General features: G+C 33.4%; 1 protein-coding gene across 18 annotated transcripts in view; it reads left to right on the top strand.

The window, feature by feature from the left end:
* BBS9 (Bardet-Biedl syndrome 9) overlaps positions 1-27,417 on the top strand; it is a 432,524-nt gene that overhangs the window by 191,333 nt on the left and 213,774 nt on the right. For 16 of the 18 annotated variants that reach the window (XR_012010672.1, XM_072783523.1, XM_072783520.1 and 13 more), the window contains 5 exons: positions 278-331; positions 5,787-5,889; positions 7,447-7,551; positions 9,647-9,661; positions 16,164-16,304. Coding sequence is in view for 17 of the 18 variants with exons in the window: in XM_072783523.1 (XP_072639624.1) it covers positions 278-331; positions 5,787-5,889; positions 7,447-7,551; positions 9,647-9,661; positions 16,164-16,304 (418 nt within the window). In the remaining variant the exon portion in view is untranslated. The remainder of the gene's footprint in view (positions 1-277; positions 332-5,786; positions 5,890-7,446; positions 7,552-9,646; positions 9,662-16,163; positions 16,305-27,417) is intronic. The other 2 variants (XM_072783524.1, XM_072783526.1) reach the window with 1 other exon arrangement.

The raw sequence follows: 27,417 nt of genomic DNA, 5'->3' as shown, positions 1-27,417 counted from the left end.
AAGGAAATTTGGCAAGAGAGCAGTTTGACAATAAAATATGTGACCTTTTCTTTCCTTTTTGGAAAAGGTTTTTATTAGCTCATGACTTTCCAGTTGAAGGCATTCAGAGAGCCACATTGACCCTTTTATAAAGTCTGTCATTAGAGTGATAAGTCCTTTATGGTTAGTTCCCTACTTTGGTGGTAAGTATATATTGCACCCATTGTGTTTACTCATTGATGGACATGTAATTTGAAACCATTCTTCCTTCCTTCTCTTCTCAATTCTGTGTTTACAGCAAGCTACTGATGTTGAAGTGGGAATTGACCTTATCCCTTCAGTCACAGTTAAGGTATTGTACCATGGTTCTAGACTGTAATGTACAAACAGTATTATACGTTTCATTACATCTGCCACTGTTGTCACCAGTTTATTGATGCATCATATATATATATTGGGGAATCATATGAATGCTAATATCTTTCTTCTATGTGTAATTATGTGTATATTTGAGAGGAATTTCTAGTCATCTACCTGCCATAACATTAGCTTTAAATGGATGTATTTATAGCAAGAAAATATTAAATGAAGAAGCCACAAAGTAGAGTAGTGACAAATTGATAGTCCTAAAAAAAATAAAATGTGAAGGATGTGGTTTTGGTTAAGATTTTTAGTCCTGTCATTGTAGAATTTTAGAACTAGAACTCAAATGTAGAACCCTCTTAAGGCATTTAGATTAAAGTGTGGTAATCAGTCAGCACGTTATTAAGCTGAAAATATTTATCACTGCCCAGACCTTGGAGCCAGGAAAAGTTGTGGATCTTGGCGATTTGCTTAGTCAAAACTTGGACAGGACTTTATATTTTCTTAGATTATGGGTTGCTGTCCTTGGAGGAGCTTGACAGGGCACCAGGCTTTACCAATTGTGTTCGCTTACACTGGACCCAGCGGGTGGCCCAAATGTGGGGATCTTTGGTAGAAGTTGAAGGGAGCCCAATCTTGTAACAGTTTCCTAAGCTAATTTTTTTGGACTCTTGCCACTGGAAACAAGGGTGGTCTTTCCCCAGTTCTCCCTCCCCCCTATCCAATCAAAGGCTCTATCTCATTAATACTTCTGAGTCTGGAAAAGCAGTAGTGGCAAGAAATCAAACACTTAAAGAAAAAAAAAAAACAACCTTGCAGAGTTCCAGGAATGATCTATAGAATTTTGTGTAGAGAAACCTCTTTTTATGTATCTACTGATACTGTTCAGACACACACACATAATAATTCAGGAGCACACTATAAATTGCAAAAAGAAATCCTATACTTAAACTAGATAACATTGCTCATACTAATTCCCACTCCCTCCCCAACTACTAGTTATTGCTATAAGTAAATCACCTTTCTTACCCATGCAGTTTTTAGGCTTTCATGTGTAATAATAGCCATCATAAAATGATGGCATGACATTACTGGAAAATTCTCCTTCCTTAGTGGAATTTGCTATATTTGTGAATGACTAAGTCTTAACTCTCTTTCTTATTGCCATTATAAGAGCATGAGAAAGCATGAACAACCCTCGTGTGTTGCATAAAATCAGCTGGACTTATACAGCAGACACAATGACTTCCTGATTATGTCTGACAGTTTCTATACAAATTTTGCTATAAATCTCTTCTTACAGCCTTTTATAACAACAGCAGCCAAGATATATAGCCATGCAAGTTTCCATCATAATAAATCCTGTTAATTGAGAAAATTTTTCCATCCGTTCCAAGTGAATGAAGATGTGGCTACCTTGAGTATGTGCATGATGCGTGACCATCTATTCCAGGCAACTAAGGCAGAGCAGTTGTTCATACCTGGCCTTTGGAATCATATTTATATGTCTAGGATAAAAATTTGGTATTATATTTTCTAAGGATCATATTTCATTTTGTTCGAACCAGAAAACAGCATGGAAAATTCCTGTATTAATGTTTTATATTTTCCCCTTAATATTCTATAATTATTTTTCTCTTAAAATATGAGGTTTATGATCTAGCCAAATCTTTAACTCTTTTTTTTTCTTTTCTTTCTTCGTCTTCTTCTTCTTTTTTTTTTTGGCTCAAACACAAGTCTTCTTTGTTCTCTAGTTATTTTCATCACACATCTCCTTGGTTCACATTTGAAAATGTCTAACCCATTGTTGGGGTTTAATAAATCTGTGGGTGAGAGCTATCATGATCTTGCTAACGATGTAAAATTGTGTGATCATTGTCTGAGTACACATTGTTATGCCATGCAGAATCGGAATGTTTTTTTTTTTTTAAGATTTTATTTATTTGTTTGAGAGAGAAAGAGAGAGAGCTAGCGATCATGGGCATGGTGTGTGTGTGTGTGTTGGGTGGGGGGGGCGGGACGGGGAAGGGCAGAGGGAGAGAAGCAGGCACCCTGCTGAGCAGGGAGCCCAGTGAGACCACCATGCCAGGCTTGATCCCAGGATTCTGGGATGATGAACTGAGGTGAAGGCAGATGCTTCACCAACTGAATCACCCAGGTGTCCCCAAATGTATTCAACAAGCGGCTTATTACTACTTTAAGGATTTTTCATTTTCACTTTTTTAAAACTAAGCTCATATGACACATTCCTGGTGATAGTGTTCAACTGTCTTGCACATATTGGCTTGTTGGTCTTGGGCATGTTATCTAGCTTCTCTGAGCCTGTTTTTTTAAACTGTAAAATGAGGATACTTTTAATTGCAAGTAAATGTTTTGAGACTTAACTACAGTTGATTATGAGCATGGGCTCTGGATTCTGGCAGACAGAAGTTAAATTGTGGTTCTTTCACTTATAATCAGAGTGGACTTGGGCAAACAATTTAGCCTCTCTGAACCACAGTTTCCTCTTCTGTAGAATGATGTATAGTAATGGCATCTATTTGTCAATATTGTGAATATTAAATGAGATAATGCACAAAAAGAATATATTAGCATGGTTCCATAAGTGTAGAAAGGTGTCAATGGGTATCATTAATATTATTAATTTAGTTTTAAAATATATGCACAGTCTAGCATTATATTATTCTTAATAGTAAAATATTTAAGTTGTGTCCTCTTTATTTGGTGGACCTAGCATAATTTCTTCTTCCCATTATTACCATCAGGATTTTACAAAAAAGGTATTATGTTGTTTATAATGATCAGACATCATGAAGGAAGATTTGCTTGTGGTATTCACATTTCCCTCATATATTTCCAGTGTTTATAAAGTAAAAATTGAGGATTCATTGTTCATTTGCTATGTTTGTTGTATTTATTTGTATCAATAGTTATCCTTTAAAAATTTTACTTTGCAAATCAAAAATTTTGTGTTTAACGTATTTTTTAAATTGTATAGAATACCCACTCATTTATTTTTATTTATTTTTTTAATTATTTATTTATTTATTTATTTATTTATTTATTTATTTATTTATTTATGATAGTCACAGAGAGAGAGAGAGAGAGAGGCAGAGACATAGGCGGAGGGAGAAGCAGGCTCCATGCACCGGGAGCCCGATGTGGGATTCGATCCAGGGTCTCCAAGATCGCGCCCTGGGCCAAAGGCAGGCGCCAAACCACTGCGCTACCCAGGGATCCCCTACCCACTCATTTAAAATGAATGCAAGATACTTACTGAATCTAATTATATGTATATAATGTTTCTGGGCCAATTGTATATTCCTGTATATTGTTTCTTTCTCTGTAGTGTGTGTGTGTGTGTGTGTGTGTATTATATGTATGTATATATTACATATATATATATATATATAAAACATATATTAAGGAATAGGTGATATGTGCCTTTTACTTAAGGGAAATTAAAAAACAACTTTTCTTAAAAAAATAAATGTACCCTTGCAGTATGTGAGTTAATAATGAAATGTATCTGTCTCATATACTAGAGTCTAATAAATAGACTGAAATAGAGTCTAATAAGTAGACTGAAAGTTGCTCTACAGCCATATAAAAAGGAGAGTATTTCTTTTCTTAACTCTGGTAGTACATAGGTATCAATTGGGGAGCTAGAAAAAAAATATCAATGCCTAGAACTGCCCCCAGAGATTGTGATTCAGTTGGTATACCAACCCTACCTGGGTAGTTAACTGTGATAAGTCTGGCTTACCATACCAGCTATATGGATGAATTCATCCAAATGAGACTGTTCAAAGGCTGGGACTTTTAGGACATAAAAGTTCAAAGAAAGAACATGTGTGGTGGAAGTCAGATCTTTAAGCTTTTTCTTTATTATCCTAAAAATGATGCCTCCTAGCACTGTGGCCCCATAAAAATCCATGGGCCTGATGGTTTCTGCTGATGCTTCTCTTTAGGGGGAGGGAGAAAAGTTCTGGCTCTCTCTACCCATACCCATCCTATTTCCCAGTCACATTGTTACTCCAGAGTTCTTAGCTTTTGATTCTAATCAGAGTGGGAGAATTTTCTTAGAGTCACCATGTACGAGCACTGGTTTAGAAATGCAGCCAGCTGAGATATGTGATAGTATTGCCATTCTTTGATATTTTCTAGAATGAGTTCTATCATCTATTTTTGTGTTAAGCCATGGAATAAAATATGGTGCTTTGTTATGTAACTACATTAGTAAATATCCACCTAGTAAGGAAATCTTTAAAGAAAAATTAATTTATGCAGAAGGTGGTATGTAGATACTAGATAAGATAATCCCATTGTCACATCTCTACATCAAAAGAAAATGAACACATATTTCATGATGTAATTATTCATCAGCCACAGGGCAGAGTTTTCCTTTGCTTTTGATAGCTTTATTGGGATATAATTCACATACTGTATAATTTACTCATTTAAAGAGTTCAGTTCAGTAATTTTTACTATATTGCAGAGTTGCAGAACCATCACCACAATTTAATTTTAGAACATTTATGTCCCTCCTAAAAGTAACTTCATGCTCCCTTCCCCCACTTCTACCCTCCACCCCTCCCGCAGTCTCATCCCGTAGCAACTTCTAATCTATTTTCTGTCTCTATAGATTTGCCTATTCTGGACATTTCATATAAATGTAATCATACAGTATGGTTCTTTGTGACTGGCTTCTACCCCTTAGCATAATGTTTTTAAAGTTTGCCCATGTTGTAGCATGTGCCGGTACTTTATTTTTTTTGATTACTGAATACTATTTTGTTGAAAGGATATACCATATTTTGTTTAACTTTTCATCAATTGATGAACATTTGGGTTGTTTCTACTTTGGGCTATTGTAAAGAATGTTGCTATTAAATTTGTGTACAGTTTTTGGGATGGGCATATATTTTTCTCTTGGCATGGAATTGTGAGGTCTTATGGTAAATTTATGTTTAATTTTTTAAGATACTGTTGAACTGTTTTCTTGCATGGCTATTCCATTTTATAATCCCATCAGCAATGTATGAGGCTTCTAGTTTGCTCACATTCTTGCTAACACCTATTTTTGTCTATTCTTTTGACTAAAGCATTTTAGTAGATGTGTAGTAGTATCTCATTGTGGTTTTAATCGCTTCATTGCGATTAAAGATATTGAGCATTTTTTCATGTGCTTGTTTGGCCATTACTGTATCATCTTTGGAGAAAAGTCTGTTCACCTTCTCTGTCCAGTTTATAACTGGGTAGAAGTTACCACTTATCCACTTACCAGTTAATGTACTACTTATGGTATGTGTTATGTTTTGTGACTATTCACTTTTTCTCAGATAATGTTTCCTCATTATTTGCTAGTGATTTTTTACATACTTTTGCTATCCTATTACTTTGGATAAAATATAATTTTCTATTAACAATTTCTGTTTCCTTAGGTCACATTGCAGAATCGACTGGCATTACAAAAAGCCAAATTATCAGTCTATGTGCAACCACCTTTAGTATTGACTTGTGACCAGTTCACCTTTGAATTTATGGGTAAGTGTTCTGTTTTGGCTTAAACTGTTTCATGGTGAGGTTTCCTTTTAATTAAAAGATTTTTTTTGGTTAGTATGTTTATTTCATGACTATATTTCTTGTCTGAATAGTGAGACTGGTATCTTTCTAAAGTCAGTGATTGTGTTTGGTTGATATTTTCCCTCCAAACATCAAGCATGAATGATACTTTTTTAAAAACAGGAACATTTAGTCAATGGTCGTTGAGCTGAAGTAATTACAGATTTTCAAGTGCTTTCCTTAACTAGATGGGCCTGTAATTGTACTTAAATACTATAATTTGGAAAGCTTTCTTTATTGGTATTCTCTAGTGAGCTGTTTATTGACTCAGTTATGTTTGCAGAAAGCATATTGGCTTTGGAGTCTGGCCTGAATTTGAATCCTGGTTCTGACACTTACTCAATGTATAACCTTCAGCAAGCTACTTTAGTAATTACTGGGAACCTTAATTTCTTTTAATTTGTAGAAAGGGGATAATGATATCTGTCTTGCAGGGCTGTTTTGAGACTTTAATTAGAAAGTGATGCTATGTAAGATATCTGTAATAATGCCTAAAATAGTAGAAAGGTTGTAAATGGCAACTCTTAGATTTTTTTGCACAGAATTTCTCATGCCCTACTGTTTACATCGAGTTGTCATTAGTCCTATCAGAATGATTTATGATTTATCTTTCTAGTCTTTTCCTTTCTTTGTTTACTGCTGTTGTTCAGCTAGTGATTCTGTATCTTATTAATGAAGTCAAGAACATATTTCTTTCTTTGCCCTTACTTGAGTGCCTGGCAGATAGGGGGAATTCAATAAAATATTAATTGAAACACTGAATGAATGGTTGAATGGTTGAAGTAACCTTGTATGTGATAACCAGTCATTGGATTCTCACTTTATTTTTTAATGTTTTCACAATACTTCCAATTTGTCTTTCTAAAACATTCTGAACAATTTATTCTTCCACTTCTCCTAAGACTGCCTAATACCAGTTGGAGGTCAAATACACAAATATAGAAAGTTAGGTATAATATGCAAAGTCATTACAGTTACAGATATATCCATATGCAGTTCCCCCTTCCATTTTCCCCTGCAGTCTGATTCTAGCCATGATAAAGTATACTATTCACCATTCCCAAATTCTCTTGCTTTTTTGTGTACATTTTTTTTTTTTTTCTAATCATACTGCCTTTTCATCTGACTAAAGAGAAGCAGTGACATAGAGTATGGGCACCCTTGTTCTGGAGTCAGCCTCAGTTCTATATGAGCTATACGGCCTTGGGCAAGCTCCTTAATCTCTCGATAGTCAGTTTCCTCATGCACAAAAGTTGGGAACAGTAATAGTAAACACCTTGCTGGGTTATTGTGAGAATTAAAGAAATTAATCCATGTAAAATGCTTGGGATAGTAGCTGGCATGTAGTGTGTGCATATAACTTTAACTGTTGTTAATAATAATTTCCCCAAATTTTGTAACTTAATATCACTTTTAACTGTTGTTAATAATAATTGCCCCAAATTTTGTAACTTAATATCACTTTTACATTGCTTATAGCACCAGAGATGAGTAGAACAGTAGCCTTTTCTGTTTATCTGAAAGGGAGTTATACACCACCTGAATTGGAAGGAAATGCTGTTGTCTCATATTCCAGACCATCAGGTAAACTCACAGTTGTTTACAGATTTATAAGCCTAATTACTCCTTTTAAATTGTTGGAGTTATGAGTTAAATGTTTAAGATTGAAAAACGCATGTAAATATGACTAAATGGAAAAATATTCTTTCCTAGTGTTAAATAAAATTGTATATCTAAATTACTTTTATGTGTTATGAATTATTAGAGATTCATCTATTTATCTGATTTCTGCATATAATGTTTGATTCTGTCTTAATTAATAGCAAATATATTTTTATTAACACTAAAAGAATGGTATTAGACTTCACTTATTTGAACCAAGGAGAAAAGCCTAGTCTGAATCAGTGAAAAAGACTATTATGGATTGCTTTAATATAAAGCAGTATTCAGAAGTTTAGACACTATTTTAGTGACTAAATAAAACTCTTTAGTGGGGTACATATTAAAATATTTAAGAACAGACTTACTAAAATTTGACCTGTAGTTTGTCAAGGAACTCATTTTAAATTGAAAAAGTTATCTTCAGTTGAGATTCAGTTAGTATAAATTTCATCTTTGGTCAAATTTTATAGTGTGTTTTTCCCTGTGCAGTGGATTTTTCATATTAACTGTTTGACAGCTTGTTTATTGGTAGGATATGATTAATTAGTCATTGCTTTTTAAAAAATGTTTTAACATAGTGTAACTGATAATAGCATGTTTTAGCATTTGCATTTTTTAAACATTTCTTATAGTTTTTTTTAGTTCTAAAAGTTTTAGAGATGCATCAATTATCTTTTTCTTCTCTATTGATGTCCGCTTTGCTTATTTAGCAATGTTTTAAAATAATTATAGTTTAAAAAAATAATTATAGTTTTAATTTTGTCTAAGTGAATTTTCTGGCTTATGCAGTGACAACTTTATATTCTGAAGTGATTTTATAACTTTGATACATGTTTTCAAAATCTATTCTGCTTTGTAAGTTATTTTGCTTTAAGTTGTTAAAAAATTCATTATTAGTCAAAGTTGACCACTTTAATCATTTATTGTATTTTCAAAATTTGGGGTTATGTAAATATTTTATGTATAAATGACTTTGAGAAAGCTGGCTTCATTAAGAAATATAAAACTTCCAGAAAGGCATCAAAGAGTGATAGACTTTTTTAGTTGGACATTTCTGGAAAGGACATTAAAAGTTTTAAAATTATTTTAATTTTGAGTTGTGAAATAAAAAAGAAATATTTGGCTAAAATCTCTAGATCATTTATCATTAATTGAGCATCTCACTAATAATGGAATTTTTACACTTTTTAATCCTTGTTACAGTTCAAATATGTATTGTAGACACTGTTGACACCTTAATTCAACTAAATATTTAATTTGTTTTCAGGGAAAGGAGTGACACTAGTTGAAAATGATTTAAAGTAGAGAAATGGGTTGTGTAGGTGGATAAAATGCTTTACAAATACATTATAAAGTAGTAAAATCAGTTTGTGAGCTTATGGTTACACATATCATTTTTAACGATTAGACTTTTCTATAGACAGAATTTAAAAGATTATAAATTATTGCTAAACCAAAGAGCATAGCATTAATTAGTTGAAAGTTAATTAGAGATTAAAATGTAAAAAAAGTTTATAAAAGTAAAAGAATACCAAGACAAGCCAAAAACAAAAACCAAAAGACATTAGTCCACAGTGTACCTATTGACTGAAATGATAATATAAGTGAGAGAAACTAGAAATATTGTGTATTTGGCCTTGCACTCAAATTTTTTCCAACAATTCTTTAATCCTCTTGATGTCATTTATGTATTGAGTCTGGTTTGCTCTTTGTCTAGATCATATACCTTATCTCTGTTTGTGTGTGTTTGTGTGTTTCCACATTTACACCAGAGTACAAGCTGCGTGGACTTCTGAGAATGGATTTGTAGATATATTGTTAGATTTCATGTTATACTCTTCAGTTGTGAATTGACTTATTTATGTTGGGGGGCCATTTAAATCATCTAAGAGAACCTTGAAAATTTCAATGTATATTTTTAAGCAAATGTGTATTAAGTTTGTACTGTAATTTGGCCACAAATAAATTGTTACATTCTTTCTCCCCTGCCCTTTTCTGCATCGCCTCTGGTGGATAGATCGAAATCCTGATGGTAAGTGAAAAGAATTTAGAACAAAATGAATTTCAGAACTGAAAATTGGTCAGTGAATTGAACTGGTATTATACCATGAACGAACTATTTTTACAGACTGCTGTTTTAACTATAGAAACCTGTTTAGGATGATTCAGTGCCTTTATCTGGCTATGGAGAGGATCAGAAATGTTTCCTCTTGTAGAGACTTGTCATTTGTTATTAGTTGTTTCAGAGTTCTGAGAAAGAATAAAGCTCCATGACTTTTTTGGAAAAAAAAAAAAATCAGAAGTGTCATTGACCACTTATAAGTAAGTCATTGGTGATTTACTTATATGCTCTATCTTATTTTACTTAAAGGAAGAATAAGGAAAAAATGGTGTTCGTCACTGAATTCTAATTGTTTTATTTTTCTTTCTTTCTATTTTTAATTGATTGAGGGATGGGATAAAGCGGTCAAGGTGTAAACAAGGGTATAAGGAAAGGATAGGCCATGTGGGGTCTTTTTGATCATGTTTGTGATTTTGTTTTTGTTTTTGTTTTTTTTAAAGATTTTATTTATTTATTCGAGAGAGAGAGAGAGAGAGAGAGCGAGAGAGAGAGATATTGAGAGATTGAGGGGCAGAGACACAGGCAGAGGGAGAAGCAGGCTCCACGCGGGGATCCCGACATGGGACTCGATCCCAGGTCTCCAGGATCACTCCCTGGGCTGAAGGCGGCGCTAAATCGCTGAGCCACCCAGGCTGCCCATGTTTGTGATTTTGGTGTGTATTCTGTGATCAAAGGGCAGCCACTAAATGGTTTTAAGTATGTCATGAAGTGCATGGATGTGAACATGCACACACACATGCTTTTGCCCCTGTATATGACAGGAATAGATTTGTGTTTTGGAAAGATCACTCTCATTGCAGTGTGAAGAACTGGTTTTGAAGGAAAGCCAAATAACACGTCAGATGGGCAGCTGGAGGTTATGGCAGTGGAGTGGAGGAGAGGCAATAGAGATGGGGCTGAGACCTATTTAGGCTTCAGCTCATTAGTAATGAGCACACCTATTGCACAGGTCTTGAGATCTGAGTATCATCTCTAGTAAAAGGGATCAGGGTTCTTAGAGAAAAGGCTGTTTCCAGGTCTGGAGAAGGGAAAATAAGAGAGCCTATCCTATATTGTTGGGTCAGAAAGCAAAGAAGTGGTTAAGAAATGATAGTACATCAAAATGATTCAGAAGCCAGTGAAGGAGTTTCCACTGGCTAGATATGGGACATTTTGAGCATCAAAATCATAATAGTAATGTATTATAATATGCTGAAGACAAATAGAATCTGTGAGTATAGTCATATAAAACGGTATGTATAGAGGGAAAACTCTACAAGAGGATGTCAGCTAATAAATGTAGAATGAGTAATAGAATTAGAGAATCATTATTTTGCAAAACCTGTGCAATAGTTAGTTCAGGCAAGATTTGTCAGTGGACACTAAATTCATTGGAATAATAGAATATTCCATCTCAAAACATACTCCATAGATTACTTTTTAATTGCAAAGAGAACACAATTTCTTTACAGGATTGTTTTTGTAATACTACTGTAATCAAACGATCAATCGATCAATGTTAGCATCATTATCAGAATACTGACATTATATACTTTCTGTACTGATGTGCATATCTTTTGAGACATACAAATTGTCTTTTATAAATGTCTGTTATGTTTTCTAAATTGTCTGTTTTCTGTATGTCCAAATAGATCCACTGCTTTCTCTGGTCAGAACACCATCAATACTTATTCTGTGGGCTTATTTCTTATCTTGTTTAAAATTTGTGGGGCAATGTCATCAAAGTTCTCATCCCTTAAACTTGCCTGGGTCAATGATGACTGTTACCAATTGTATTTTTCCCAAATCCGTTATTTATGACTCTGCTGAAATACCTATCATAATATGAATTTTGTTAAGTTTGTTCCTTAGGTTTCCCTAGTAGACTTTGGGCTCTTTGAGAGGAGGGTTCAAGTATTCATTGTTGAATTGTGCAATATCTGGGTAGATGACAGGCACTTAGAGTATATCCTGCTTCGATTATTTTTCCTCCCAGACACAGACTTAAGTGGTGGTTTATCTCTGCTTATTAGATATTTTAAGATAAATATTAGATGACAATATTAATTAGTAATAAATAAAATACTTAAAAACAATGACAGTAATTTACTCATCCAGTTTTGGTAATGCCAACCACCTGAGTTGCATTGTATCTGGGAGGTGAAAATATATTCATATGAGAAACATTTTAATAGGAGTTAAGTGTTTAGCTTAATAACATGAAATATACTTGTCAAATTAGGATTTGGGTTATTAAAAATGACTATTAATAATGAATGTTTACATTTTACTTGGCAAGATTGATCTAGCTGGTAAGATTTTATACTGACTTTTGTAAAATACCATATTATTTAAATGATTTAACTTCAAAAAAATTAGTAAAGGTTATCATTGAAAGGAATTTACTCCTTCTTACTGTAAATTCAGCCCAAACCAAGAGAAAAAAATCACAATACATGGAAATTTTAGTATTTCAATACAAAGCTAATAATCTCTTATGATATATTTTAAAATTATAATTATGCTTTAGAGAGTAGAGTTGAAATATTCAGCTTCATCTAGTTGCAAGGTTGCATAATATGTTGCCACTTAGATCTTAACTTACACACAAAGCTTCAAATTTCAAAGACTGGTCCATTTTATTGGCCTGATCTGTTCAGGCTCTTTGCAGATAAGCAGTCCTGCTTTTACATATGGAAAAAGAGAAGCAAAGGAGATTTTATGTTGTCCCATAAGAGTTAGTCTCCATTATGTCTGCATTAAAGTTACATGACATGGGCAGTGTAAAACATGACTGCAGATGGGGCACAGTACGTAGCCAGACATAACAGGAAGGGATCAAGGAAGTTCTGGCTCCCAGACATTGCTACTGCTTTGGGGTTCCTTGTTTTCAATATGAAATGACTCTAGCAGGCCCCTGGAAAGAGTTCTGAAGGCATTATATAGATGTGTAATATATATAGTTATTCTACTCTGATATATATGTTCTTTTTTACCTTTTTTTCCCCCAAAGCACATTTTGGCATCCCTCTTGACAGGGATACTAGGCTCCTGGGTGTGCCAGGTGTAATTAGAATTCTCTTCTTGGAGAAATTGTTCTGTCAAGAGTGGTTTTGATGTGAATTTTCTCTCTAAGTGTTAAATAATTTTGTGATTAATTGCACCAGAGTAGTTGCGACTATTCATTTCCTCTGTTAGGCTAGAAAGGGAAGTGTCTGAAGGAGAGGTGATTATATTTGATAAAAAACTGCAGAACAAAGTCAGTCTGATGAATGAGTAGGCCAATATTTGAGTATTAATAAATGACCTTTTTTTTCTCCTCAGTAATAACACTCAGAAAGTTATTTGAATGAGCCAGATATAGAGACTGTTTTGCCAACTACATAGAGAAAATATCACTGATGGTAGGAAAAATTGGGACCAATTAGACTTTCAAGTAAATTGAAAGCTATTGTAGTAGAAAATTTGAAAATTAAATACATGTAATTCTTTCCTTCCTTATTATAGGCACATACATGCATGTATTCACACATACCTCTCTACCTCTGGCTTCAGGTTTTTAGATGCAATCACAGCCTGAAGAGTAAATTGGTAGCTAAATTTACATTTCAGGCTTTTCAAGAAAATGTAAAGCTCAATAAAAATGTGTCTCTGATAAACCCCTTTAAATAGTGGAGATTGTATTTTAAAAGACTGGGGTTTTAATTTAATGGGAAGTAGTATTAAATACTGGCATTGTAGTTTTTCTTCTTGAAGAAATGGTTTCCTTAAACTGGTTTCTAAAGGATTTCATATTCTTTTTTCTCCAATGGTAAAACTTTTTAAGCTGCTAGCATATAAAAAAATAGCCATAAAAAAGCTGCTAGCATATAAAAAATAGCCATAATCATTTTATTAAGTATAAGTGTCATCATTTTTCAAAATAATGTTTTCCAAATGTCCTATGAAACATGTTTACAGTACCTGGAGAGAAAAGAAATTCTGGAGGGTTTCTACAAATCTTAGCAACTGCTGACCATTGCCCTAGTGTGTGATACTGTCATTAACTGACCTGAGTTGTGAATTGAGTTATACTGTATTTCCCTTCTTGCATTCATTAGTTCTTGCTATCCATTTGTTTCAGTTTCTGAAAACCTACATATACCACAAGTTTCTTAGCTCTAGGTTCTTGGAGATTTAGGATAATAATCTTCAAATATATAGACTCAGTAACATAAGGCCAGTGTTGTTGATTGTGATTATTATTTTTTTTTTACCACCAACTCAAGCATTATCTATCTGATCCAAGTGAAGTAGAGCCACAGTTTTTAGCAATATAGTTTTATTTATTTTAAAAATATTTTGTTTATTTGTTCATGAGAGACACACAGAGAGAGGCAGAGACATAGGCAGAGGGAGAAGCAGGCTCCCTGCAGGGAGCCTGATGTGGGACTTGATCCTGGGACCTTGGATCATGCCCTGGGCCAAAGGCAGACGCTCAACCGCTGAGCCATCCAGGCGTCCCAGCAGTATAGTTTTAGAAGGACATTTACAGTCAGATTTTGTTTGAACACTTAGCTTAGACTTTGGTTGAAAGTGTATCAAAGGTAGCTTCTCTGTGCATTTACAGAATTGTCAAAAGATGAAGGATTTTTTTCCATTACTACATTCATTAAAAATGAAGGACATGGAAAAAGGTTTTAGTTTCCTTGTTCTTTCCAGGCTGCATCTATTAATTGAGACTGTAATTTATATATTGTAGAGGAAACATATTAGTAGGTATATTTCCATAATTTGGGGATATATAAACTATATGAAGTTAGAAAAAAATAATGCTTTGCAATATTTTTTATGGTGATATTGATCGTTGTGGTTTGGACAGTAGCTTAGATCATGTTACCATAATATTTTGAATCAAAACATTTCATCATTGTAAAGTACAAATACACATGCCTCTAAAACCTCACAGAATGTCAGGGAATAATGTCTTGGGACTTTTCTAAAGAGACACCAGTTATAATTTGTATCTAGGTTTCAAGGAGAAGTGAATTTAACATCTGTTGGTTATGAGCAAAAAAATGAGCTATGTAAAATTTAATGGATAATAGATTATGTTGAAGAGAATCACAAATATGCTCCACATGCTCTGAAAAAGTATTTAATTGACCTCATATATCAATATACTTGCCATTGTTGATGATCACTCATTATCCTAGTGAATAAGTACTTCTGGAAAGTGTACTTCCAGCTTGGATATCGAGTAAGCTGTACAATTCCAATTGGCATTAACAGAATATATCACTAATTCTAGGGATCCTGCTTTGGGATATGTCCCCAAACTTTAGCTGCTTCTGCTTTTGCTATCTTTAAGTTGCTCACTGACTTCACTATAAAGAAATAAAGGGTTTTAACTATAATGATTAATAAATGTCAATTAGATTAAGAAAAAAAAAGAAATAAGGGAATTAATGTGTGGATATATCAAATAGAGTAGAATATTTTAAGTTTTTCATTTCTCTACAACAATATACTAAGGTAGAGGTTTCAATATATTACCTTTTATCTTACCAATTAAAGGTGGAATCCTAGAATAAAAAGAGAGAAAACTAAAGTTGTAGAATTGCTTTTCTAGATTTATAAGTAGAGAACTTAATTTGCTTTGGTTTCAATTTCATTCTTTGTAAAAATATTGAAAGGAATGATCTTAAAAACTTTTAATTTTGACATAAAACTCTTCATTGTTATTTATTTACCTATTTGAATATGCCTGTAAATGTACTGAAACAATTCATTTGAATGACCATTTAATACTTTCAAAATGTCACTTAGCAGGGATATGTAAAGTTTAATGCATTGAGAAAAATTTAATTTATATGAAACTAATTTCTTAATATGGAAATAATGTGAAATTCAGTAAACTTCACTAGAGCAAATTCTGCTTTTGTACTTATAATTTATTGTAGATTTTTAATTGTAATTTGAATCTTCAATAAGTAAAAATAGCTAAAGATTTAAATTTTTTGGTGGTAGAAAAAAATATTAGATAAAGTCATATAACATCTTCCTGATACAGATTTGCTCATTTAGCTGATAGTCTTGGATTGAGGGTAGAACTATTAAGGTCTTAGTTTAAAAGGCAGTTCAGTAATTGAGTATAAAACTAAATATACTGTTTTGTGTAGTGTTCAACTGTGATGATTTTTAAAATATGCTGTTAGAGTAAAGCCTACACTCTTTTTTTTAGGATTTTATTTTTGTCTTGAACTCTTTGGCAATAATTTTAAAAATGTATTATAATAATACTTTATAGTTTTTTCAGTTATGCTAAATGAAATGGACAGGAGCAAACTTTTAAACTAAGATGTATTGCTACTCAAACTGTTAATAGAGTTCAGTTTTTTGGTCAAATTTTCTGTCAAATCTATGAATCTACATTTTTCTCTTTTTATTTCAGGCATTCCTCGGGTTATCCAATGTAAATTTAGACTTCCTCTGAAATTAATCTGTCTACCAGGTCAGCCTTCAAAAACTGCAAGCCACAAACTAACTATTGATACCAACAAATCTCCAGTTAGTCTTCTCAGTCTCTTTCCAGGTAGGACTTTTGAAGTAACATGCCTGTAACATCAGAAATGTTAAGAATTCAGAATGGAATCCTTCATCAGCAGGTAATGATAGGGTAATTATCAGATAATTGTTAAGTCAGAATATAAAAATGCCTCAAAGATTTTTCTCTCTTGTTTGCCTGTTCAAAGGCAAATAGCTTATATCAACAAGGTAATAAGGTATACCTTTTAAGTTTGATTAAAATTATTATAATCATTATTTTGCTTCAGTATTCAGAAATGAAAACATCAAATGTTTCTTTTTAGACTGGAATTTTTTGCTTGGAATGTAAATATTTATTATTCATCTTTATTTTAGGTTTTTGACTATGTACCTTTTTAAAGTATATTCTATGCCCATAAAAAGTAATCTTATAAGTAGATGCTCTTTGTGGTTTTGCTTTCTCCATCAGCTGGAGGGGGCGATTGTTCAGTTCTCTGGCTCTGATCCTTTAGAAAGGGCTTTGTATATAAAGCTTGAATATCACAGTGAATTTGGGGGTAATTTGTGAAGGTGTGACTTTCTCCAGGTGTCAGCTTTTCTTTCTGAGTAGCTTAGAAAAGAGAGGTGTTGATTGGATAAGACATCTTTAGTAGCCAGGTTTCTAATGTGTAGCATCTATTAACTTTACTGTGTTGGGGTGGAATTAAAAAAAAAAATCTTGGAATTAAATCAGCCTTTTTAAATCCCTCATTAAAAATTGGCACTGTTGACTATGATATGCATCCTCATTCTGGCATTAGTGGATAGGATTTAGAATACAAAGAGTATTTTCCACAAGGTTTAGAAATTTATGGTAAGTCAACTTTTGTGTTATTAACTACTTAAAGTGCTTAAAATTTATTTTTCATTAATTTGAAGTGTTTAAAAAGCTTTATTTATATCTAGCTCAATGAAAAATCTCTGAAGTTAAATAATCTTTATTACAATTAATCTGTTCTTTAGTTTTAATTGAATTTGGATACACACACACACATTGTTAGCAATGTTTTGTAATGTTTGGTGTCTTTATCTTTTCCCTTCCCTTTTCTTTTTTTCTCAGTTTTCTCAGAAAACATCTGGGTTATAAAAAAGGCAGAAAGAGTCACTATCCTTACAACATCTTATGCAAATGTATTAGTTCCTTGGGTCCCCTATACTGTCCTGGGAATATTTGGAAATTGCATGTTGGACTCTGAGTTTATTGGTACCTTTGAAAAATGTTTAAGACCCTGGCTTCTGAGTTGGTGATCTTTACTGTGGGTGGATGAAAACCCACAGAGATTGAATAAAAATGGATGCTTTTAACCAGAGAGGTAATCTCTGTAAGATATAGATTAGATGGGAAGAACTAAGGAAAGCTTAGATAACTCATCCATTTTCCTACTGATTTTGGGCTAATTGTTTTAATGTCACAGATATTTTAGGCTTAGCAGCATATATTTGCTTCTTACTCACTTAATAAATGGGACTCAATGACAAGTTTTAGAAAAATTTCCCCAAGATCCAATGTGTATGATTTAGCAGGTTCTATTTTGGAGTTCTTGGATGTGTATTCATATTGGACATGATGGAATCCTGTAATTATTTAAAATAAGTATTCTTGGTACTTTTTCACCTTTTACTTCTTGAGATTGCTTTTCCCTCTTGATGTATATAAAACTTTGTATGTTGATGTCAAGTAAACTTGCTATTGCAAATTATTTTTTAACTGAAGTAAACAAAATTGATGATCTTCATAGAGAAAAAAATAAAGCTAGCTGTAAGCTACATCTCTTCCTATTTATTTATTTCAGTTCTTTGTTCTGAGAAAATATAGGTGTATTTAAAATAACTTTTAATTTTTCTTATTACAAAAGAAATGTGAAATTTGAAAATGGACAACCAAAAGGAAAAACAAAAATTCCTGGTAATTCTACCATCCAGCAATATCTGCTTATGTTCATTACATTTTCCTAATCATTATAAAAAATATCTTTCATTACCCCCAAAGGATTTTACTTTGCATAATGCTGTGAAGTGTCTTTCTATATAATTAGATATTTTATTATATGATTTTAAGGATTGCATAGTATCCTATCATAAATCCATGCTATAAGGTCATTTGGCCGGCATTATGGTTTTTTTTTTTCAGCATTATTTTTTTGACATAAATATTATTTTCAGTTTGTTAATATTGTAAATATATTGTAGCAGTACTTCTCCAAATTTATTATTATTTCTTTGATGAATATCTAAAAGTGGAATTATAGAGTGAAATAAAGGATAAGAGTATTTTAAAAGCTTTTGAAAATATGTCAAACTGACTAAGCAAAGGGCCCTATCAGTTACCCTATCAGCAGTATTCAAATAGAGGTATCTAGTACCCCAAATCCTTGCCTTTAGAGAATATTATAATTATAAAAAGCTTTAATATGCTTAATGGCTATATATTTACTTATGTATATATAGATATCTGGAGTGCTATTGGCTAAATGTTTCTTAAGTACTAAAGATACAGATATAGGGCAGCCCCAGTGGCGCAGCGGTTTAGCGCTGCCTGCAGCCCAGGGCGTGATCTGGAGACCCTGGATCGAGTCCCACGTCAGGCTCTCTGCATGGAGCCTGCCTCTCCCTCTGCCTGTGTCTCTGCCTCTCTCTCTGCATCTCTATGAATAAATAAATAAAATCTTAAAAAAAATAAAGATACAGATATAATACATACATATATATGTATGTATATGTATGTGTTTGTTTATATAGATATATATTCTTCCCGCCCTCCATATAAAGTGAGGTCCAGAAATGGGCAGTGGAATCTGGTGTAGTGGTTTATGAATGTTATCAAAGACCCGCTTTTTTCTTTCTTTGCACTGTGCCTTTTCTAGTGTGTTGATTGGCCCATGACCATAAACTGCTTCCAATTCAGTCATCATAACTGATTACAAGTTATGAGGTAAAGAAAAGAGACAGCTATAACAATGACTATAACTTTTATCAGAAAGGCATGTTTCCATAATCTTAGGAAATTTCTACTGGGGTCTCAATAGCCACAATAGTGTTGCATAGCCTCCTGTAGCTGTAAAGGAGACTGGGAACTAATAGACAGGGACTAAGGGAAAAGGGGAATAGATGTTAAATTAGCTGACATTCAGAATATGCTGTGATACCAGTAATTTTACACAAGAACTTTACTTACATGGAATAACAAATAGCATGCCATTTATGCTACTCAAATATATGGTTATCTTTCTTTGTTAATAAATTTATATTTTAATGATACACAATATTCCTTTGTTTGGAGGTACCATGTATATAATTTTTTTTTAAATTTTGTACTTCTCCGTTTCTCTATAGAGATTCTTTGAAGACAAATGACTGAGTTAGAGTATGCATACTTGAAAACTTTATTTAGATGCCATCCTTCCTTCCAGTATAACCATATCAGGTTATGTGACCAATATCATGGTTCATACTAAGGGTGTAGCAGATGGATTTTAGAAATTTTTGACATAGTTGGGTGAAAAATGACATTTGCATTTCTAAATTAAACAGACATTTTGTAATTTTCATTAACTACTTGTATTTTTTTTACTTTTATTCTTTTTTAACATATAAGGTTTACATTTATACATAGTAAAATTTAAGATTTAATTATGTTAATTGCTTTCTTTATAGTTTCAAGTATTGTGTTGTGCTTAGAATGGCCCCTATTTATTAAGATTAAAAGATACTTAGTTATATTTTCTTCTGGTACATTTTAATATACTATTTAATTCTCAAACATATCTCTAGTATATATTTTTTGCTTAAAAAATAAAAACTGGGGCACCTAGGTGGCTCAGTGGTTGAGTGTCTGCCTTTGGCTCAGGTTATGATCCTAGGGTCCTAGAATTGAGTCCTATGTCGAGCTCCCCATAGGGAACCTGCTTCTCCCTCTGCCTGTGTCTCTGCCTCTCTCTCTCTCTGTCTCTCATGAATAAATAAATAAAATCTAAAAAAACCCCAAACTTTATTGGGGGGTATCTAGGTGGCTCAGTTGGTTAAGTGACTCTTGGTTTTGGCTCAGCCCACCTGGGGCTCCACTCTGAAGTCTGCTTAAGATTCTTTCCTGTTCCCTTTCCCTCTCCCTTTGCTCTTACCCGCTCCCCCCTTGCACTCAGTCTCTCTCTCAACTACATAAATAAATAAAATCTTTAAAAAGAACTTTATTGGATTATAACTTCTATACAAATGTTTAAAGTATACAGTTTGATAAGTTTGGATGTTTGTATGTACCTGTGAAACCATATTCACAGTTACAGTGCTGAAAATATCCATCACCTCAAAAAGTTTTCTTTTACTTCTTTATAACCCCTTAACCTTCATTCCCAGGCAACCACTGGTTTGCTTTTTGTCACTATAGATTGTTTTGCATTTTCTGGAATTTTATAAGATGGAATTATTCAGCATGTACTCATTTTTTGTCTGCTTTCTCAGTCATTTATCAGATTAAATGAATTGCAGATATTTTCTCCAAGTTTGTGAGACATCCTTTCATTCTTGTAATAGTGTCTTTGGAAGAGCAGAAGTTCTTCATTTTAATAAAGCCTAATTTATCAATTTTTTTCTTTTATAAATCTTGATTCTAAGATTGTATCTAAGAAATCTTTCCCTAACTCAATTGTACAAAATTTTTCTTGTATGTTTTTGTCTAGGAGTTTTCTAAATTTACATTTAGATCTCTTTTTCATTTTGAGTTGGTATTTATGTATGGTGTGAGATATGGATAAAATTCTTATTTTTGCATATGAGCATCTAATATTCCAGCACTACTTTGGAAAGGACTATCCTTTTTCAGTGGATTGCCTTTGCAACTTTGTTGAAAATCATCTGACTATGTATAATAGGGCTATATAAGTCATCTGAAAAACTATATGTATTTCTACTCTCTTCAGTTTATTCCATTGATCTGTTTGTCTTAGCCCACTAGTATTGCTATATATCAATAGCATAATGTCTTAATTACTATCAATATGTGTATCCAGAAGTCAGGGAGTATAATTTTTTCAACTTCATTCTTCAATTTTCAGTGTTCTCTTGGATATTCTAGATCCTTTGCATTTTCATATGAATCTTAGAATCCATTTACCAGTTTTTAAAAAAATTCCTGTTGGGATTTTGATTGGAATTGGGATTGCATTAAGTCTGTTGATCAATTTGGGGAGAAAGAGCATTTAACAATATTGGGCATGGCAAAATTTACTCTTTTATTCTAGTTTCTTAGGATGAAAGTAGAGACCTTCCATTTATTTAGGGCTTATTTCATTTTTCTCAGTGAGGGTTTCTAGTTTTCAATGTACAGGTCATAGAAATCTTTTGTCAGATTTATCCCTAAGTATTTAATATATTTTGATGCTATTCCAAATTATATTGTTTTATTTCAGTTTCAAATAGTGCTTTTCTAGTACAGGCATACCTCATTTTATTGTGCTTTGAATTATTGCGCTTTGCAGATATTGCCTTTTTTACAAACTGAAAGTTTGTGGCAACCGTGGGTCAAGCAGGTCTATTGGCACTATTTTTCCAACAGTATTTACACACTTCATGTCTCTGTGTCACATTTTGGTGAATGAAAATTTTTATTATTATATTTATTATGATGATGTATGATCAGTGATCTTTGATGTTACTATTATAGTAACCATGAACCACACCTATATAAGATAGTAAACTTAATTGATAAATGTTGTGTGTGTTCTGACTGGCCATTCCCCCGTCTCTGTGTCTTTCCTCAGGTCTACCTATTTCATGAGACATAGCAGCATTTAAATTAGGAGTTTTAATAACCCTACAATGGCCTCTACATGTTCAAGTGAAAGAGTCTCATGTCTCTCACTTTAAACCAAAAATCAGAAATGATTAAGCTTAAGGAGGAAGGCAGTCACAAAAGCAGAGATAGGTCAAAAGCTAGGCCTTTTGCACCAAATGGGTAGCTACGTTGTGAATGCAAAGGAAAAGTTCTTGAAGAAAAATTAAAAGTCTACTTCAGTAAATACATGAATGATAAGAAAGTGAAACATCTTTATTGCTGGTATGGAGAAACTTTGAGTGGTCTGGATAGAGGATCAAACCAGCTATAACATTCCCGTAAGCCAAAACTTAATCTGGGGCAAGTTAACCCTCTTCCATTCTATGAAGGCTGAGAGAGATGAGGGGCAGCAGAAGAAAAGTTTGATTTAGCAGAGGTTAGTTCATGAGATTTAAGGAAAGAAGTCATCTCCATAATATATATGTGCAAAGTGGAAGCAGCAAGGGCTGATGTAGAACTGCAGCAAGTTTTCCAGAAGAACTAGCAAAGATAATTAATAAAGGGGGCTATACTAAACAAGTGATTTTCAGTGTAGATGAGACAGCCTTCTATTGGACAAAGATGTCATCTAGGACTTTTATAGCTAGAGAGGAGAAGTCAGTGCCTGGCTTCAAAGTTTCATAAGACAGGCTGACTCTTGTTCGGGGCTAATGCACCTAGTGATTAAGTTGAAGCCAGTGTTTACTTACTGTTCCAAAGATCCTAGGACCCTTAAGAATTCTGCTAAGTCTACTGTACCTGTGTTCTATGCATGGAACAAAAAAGCCTGGATGACAGCACATCTCTTTACAACATGGTTAACTTAATATTTTAAGCCCACTGTTGAGAACTACTGCTCAGAAAAAAATTCCTTTGAAAAAATATTACTGCTTATTAACAGTGCACCTGGTCACCTAAGAGCTCTAATGGAGATGGACAATGAGATTAATATTTTTTTGTGCCTAACACAATATTTGTTCTGCAGCCATCAATCAAAGAGTCCTTTCACCTTTCAAGTCTTATTATTTAAAAAAATACATTTCTTGGGGCACATGGGTAGCTCAGTTGGTTAGCGTCTACCTTTTGCTCAGTGTCCTGGGATCAGTCCCCACATCAGGCTCCCTGCTCAGTGGGGAGTCTGCTTCTACCTCCCCCTGCTCATGTGCTTTCTCATTCTCTCTCTCTCCATTTCTCTCCCTCCCTTCCTCTTTCTCAAATAAATACATAAAATCTTTTTTTAAAAAAAGTAAAGAAAAATACATTTCTTAAGGCTGTAGCTGCTATAGAGAGTGATTTCTCTGATGGATCTGGGAGAAGTTGAAAACCTTCTGGAAAGAATTCACTATTCCAGAACAATTATGATACCTATAAAGAGGTCAAGATACCGACTTGAGCAGCAGTTTAGAACAAGTTGATTCCAGCCCTCATGGGTGACTTGCAGAGGTTGAAGACTTCAATGAAGAAAGTAACTGCAGATGTAGTAGTAATAGCAAGAGAAAACTAGAATTAGAAGTGGAGCCTGAAGATGTGGCTGAATTGTGGCAATCTCAAAATAAAGAGATCATAAGGGATGAAAAGTTGCTTCTTATTGATTAGCAAAGAAAGTGGTTTCTTGAGATGAAATCTGTTCCTGGTGAAGATGTTGTGAAGATTGTTGAAATGATAACAAAGGATTTAAAATATTACACAAAATTACTTGATAAAGCGGAGAGAGAGTTTGAGAGGATTGACTCCAATTTTGAAAGAAATTCTATCGTGGGTAAAAATTCTATCAAGCAACATCACATGCTACAGAGAAATCTTTTGTGAAAGGATGTGACAGCCTTCATTGTTGTCTTTTTAAGAAATTGTCACAGCTGTCCAAACCTTCAGCAGCCTGGTTGGTCAGTCAACAGCCATCAACACTGAGGCAAGACCCTCCACCAGCAGAAAGTCACAACTTACTAAAAGCTCAAATGATGTTTAGCATTTTTTAGCAATCAGATATTTTTAATTAAGGTATATACATTGTGTTTTTAGACATAATGTTATTGCACAATTAGTAGGCTATAGTATATAAATTTTATATACTTTCAAAAATTTCATTTGACTTGCTTTATTGCAATATTCTGTGTACTATGGTGGTTTGGAACCAGGCCCACAGTATCTGTGAGATATGCCTATACATAGGAACACAACTGGTTTTTGTGTATCGATCTTGTATCATGCAACACATTGTTAAACTGCTTATGGGTCCTATTAGCCTTTTTGTATATTTATTCAGATTTTCTGCATAAAGCTTGTTATCTGCAAATGAAAACAATTTTACTTCTTCCTTTCCAATCTAGAGATCTGTTTGTTTCTTGCTAGCTTTTTATCTTGGCTAGAACCTTTGGGACAATGTTGAATAGAAATGGCAAGACTGGATATTCAGGCTTTCACCATTAAGTGTGTTTAGAAGCTGTTCTACACCATTTGAGGAAGTTCCCTTCTATACCAAGTTTGCTGAAAGTTTGTTTTATATTGTTTTTTTCAATGCTTTTTCTGCATCATTTGAGATATTTATATCACTTTCTTCTTTAGGCTGTTTATAGGTGGATTACACTGATATATTTTTTTGACTTTTAAAATTAAAAAATTATTTTTATTTTTTAAAGATCCTATTTATTTATTTGAGAGGGAGAGGAGAGATCACAAACAGTGGGGAGAGGCAGAAGGAGAAGGAGAAGCAGGCTCCCTGCTGAGCAAGGAGCCCAATGAGGGGCTTGATCCCAGGAGATCATGACTGGAGCTGAAGGCAGATGCTTAACTGACTAAGCCACCCAGGTTCCCCTTGCCTTTTCTTAAAGTATAGTTGACACAATTAGTTTCAGGTGTACAAGATGGTGATTCAACAACTTTATATATTATGCTATGTTCATAAGTGTGTACATTGATTAATTTTTGGATGTTAGCATAATTGTGCATTTTTTAGATAAATCACATTAAAATTTGTGTTATCCTTTCAACATACTATTTGGTTCAATTTGCTAGAATTAGTTTAGAATTTTTACATCTGTATTCATGAGGGATATTAATCTATAATTTTATTTCTTTTTTAAGAAAGGTTTATTTACTTGAGAGAGAGAGAGAGCTAGAGCACACATGCAAGTGGGAGCAAGAGAGAGAAGAAGAGAATCTCAAGCAGACTCCCTGCTGAGTAGAGAGCCTGATGCGAGGCTCATTCTCAAGGCCCTGAAATCATGACCTGGGCCAAAATCAAGAGTGGGATGCTTAACTGACCTGAGTTATCCAGGCACCCTGATCTATAATTTTATTTCTATGCAATTATGTGTCATTACTGTGGAGTTTAAAGAATGAGTTGGGAGATACTTTCTTCTTTTCAAATTTTTTTGAAGAGTGTGTAGATCTGGTATTATTTCTTGCTTAATATTTGGTAGAATTTACCAGACACCTAAGTCTTCACCATGAGATATATATATTTTTTTAAATACAAATTCAATCTCTTCAGAAGATAGAAGACTATTCAGGTTATCTATTTCGTATTGTGAGTGAGCCTTGTGAGTTTATGTCTTTCAAGAAATGTGTCCATTTCATCTGAATTGTTGATTTTATTGGATAAGATTGTTCATAATATTTCTATATTATTCTTTTAATATCTGTAGTGATGACAGCTCACTCATTAATTGTAGTGGTAGGGGTGCCTGGGTGGCCCAGTTGATTAAGTGTCCGGCCTGATTTTGGCTCAGGTCATGATCTCAGGGCCAGGAGAATGAGCCCCACTTTGGGCCCCATGCTGGGCATGGAGCCTGCTTAAGATTCTCTCTCTCTTTCCTTCTGTCCCTCCCCTGCTCTCTCTCTCTTAAAAAAAAATAGTATTGGTAAGTTGTGTCTTTTTTTTTCCTACCTGATCTAATGATGAGAATTTTATCTGTTTTATCTGTCTTTTCAAAAAAATAGCTTTTGGTTTTATTAATTTTTTTTTCATTTTTTATTCTTTGTTTTCTTCTGGTTTTCCTTTCTTCTGCTTACTTTGGGTTTCATTTACTCTTTTTCTAGTTTCTTAAGGTGAGAGCAGTGGTTATTCTTTTTAAAATGTAGTTGGTTAATATAGAATTTCCTTTAAGTACTGCTTTAATTGCATCCTGTGAATTATAAAATGTTGTGTTTTCATTTTCATTCAGTTTAAAACACTTTTAAACTTCCCCTTTCATTTCTTTTTTGTTATTTAGAGGTATGGTATATAGTTTCCAAACACTTGGGGAGTGTCCACAGATCTTTCTGTTATTGACTCGTAACTCAATTTCATTGTGGTAGGAGAGCATACTTTGTATGATTTTAATCCTCTTAAGTTTATTGATACTTATTTAAAGTCTGATCTTATAAATGTTAGGGCTGTGTTTACAAATGTTCTGCATGCATTTGGAAATAATGGATTTTCTGCCGTAGTGGGGTGGGATTTTACATGATGTCAGTTAAAGCAAGTTTTCTGTTAGTATTTTTAATCTTCCATATTCTTACTAATTTTCTGTTTGCTTGTGTCATTTATTGAGACTAGGGTGTTGGAATCTCTAGCTGTAAAATATCTATTTCTCTTTTTGTGTATCTGTTAGTTTTGCTTTAGTTATTTTATTTTATTTTATTTTATTTTATTTTATTTTATTTTATTTTATTTTATTATTTTATTTATTTATTTTATTTATGATAGTCACACAGAGAGAGAGAGAGAGAGGCAGAGACACAGGCAGAGAGAGAAGCAGGCTCCGTGCACCGGGAGCCTGACGTGGGACTCAATCCTGGGTCTCCAGGATTGCGCCATGGGCCAAAGGCAGGCGCCAAACTGCTGCGCCACCCAGGGTTCCCTGCTTCAGTTATTTTAAGGCTTTGTTTTAGGTGCATAAAAGTTTAGGATTGTTATATTTTCTTGATTATAGTGAAATGTTCCTTTATCCTTGTTAATATTCTTTGCTCTGAAATCTATTTGGGGTGTGTGTGTGTGTGTGTGTGTGTGTGTGTGTGTGTATCCCAACTTCCTTTTGCCTGGTGTTACAAGAGTTGTATATTTTCTTCTTTTACTTTTATTTACATCTTTATGTTTAAAGTAGGTTTCTTATAATTAGCATATAATTGGGTCTTGCCTTTTTAAATCCAATCTGAAAGTATCTGCCTTTCGATGGGGTGTTTAGACCATTGACTTTTAATATGATTATTGGTATTATTAGTTTTAAATGGTTGCTCTCTCATTTTTATTTGCTCCATTTTTTTGTTTTGTCTTTTCTTCATACTTTGAATTCAGTATATTTTTTGACTCCATTTTATCTCTTTAGTTTTATTA

The sequence above is a fragment of the Canis lupus genome, chromosome 18 (genome assembly GCF_048164855.1).
Source record: "Canis lupus baileyi chromosome 18, mCanLup2.hap1, whole genome shotgun sequence".
Classification (NCBI taxonomy): domain Eukaryota; kingdom Metazoa; phylum Chordata; class Mammalia; order Carnivora; family Canidae; genus Canis; species Canis lupus.
Note: the sequence above shows the minus strand (reverse complement) of the source record. Positions and strands in the feature narration are given on the sequence as shown.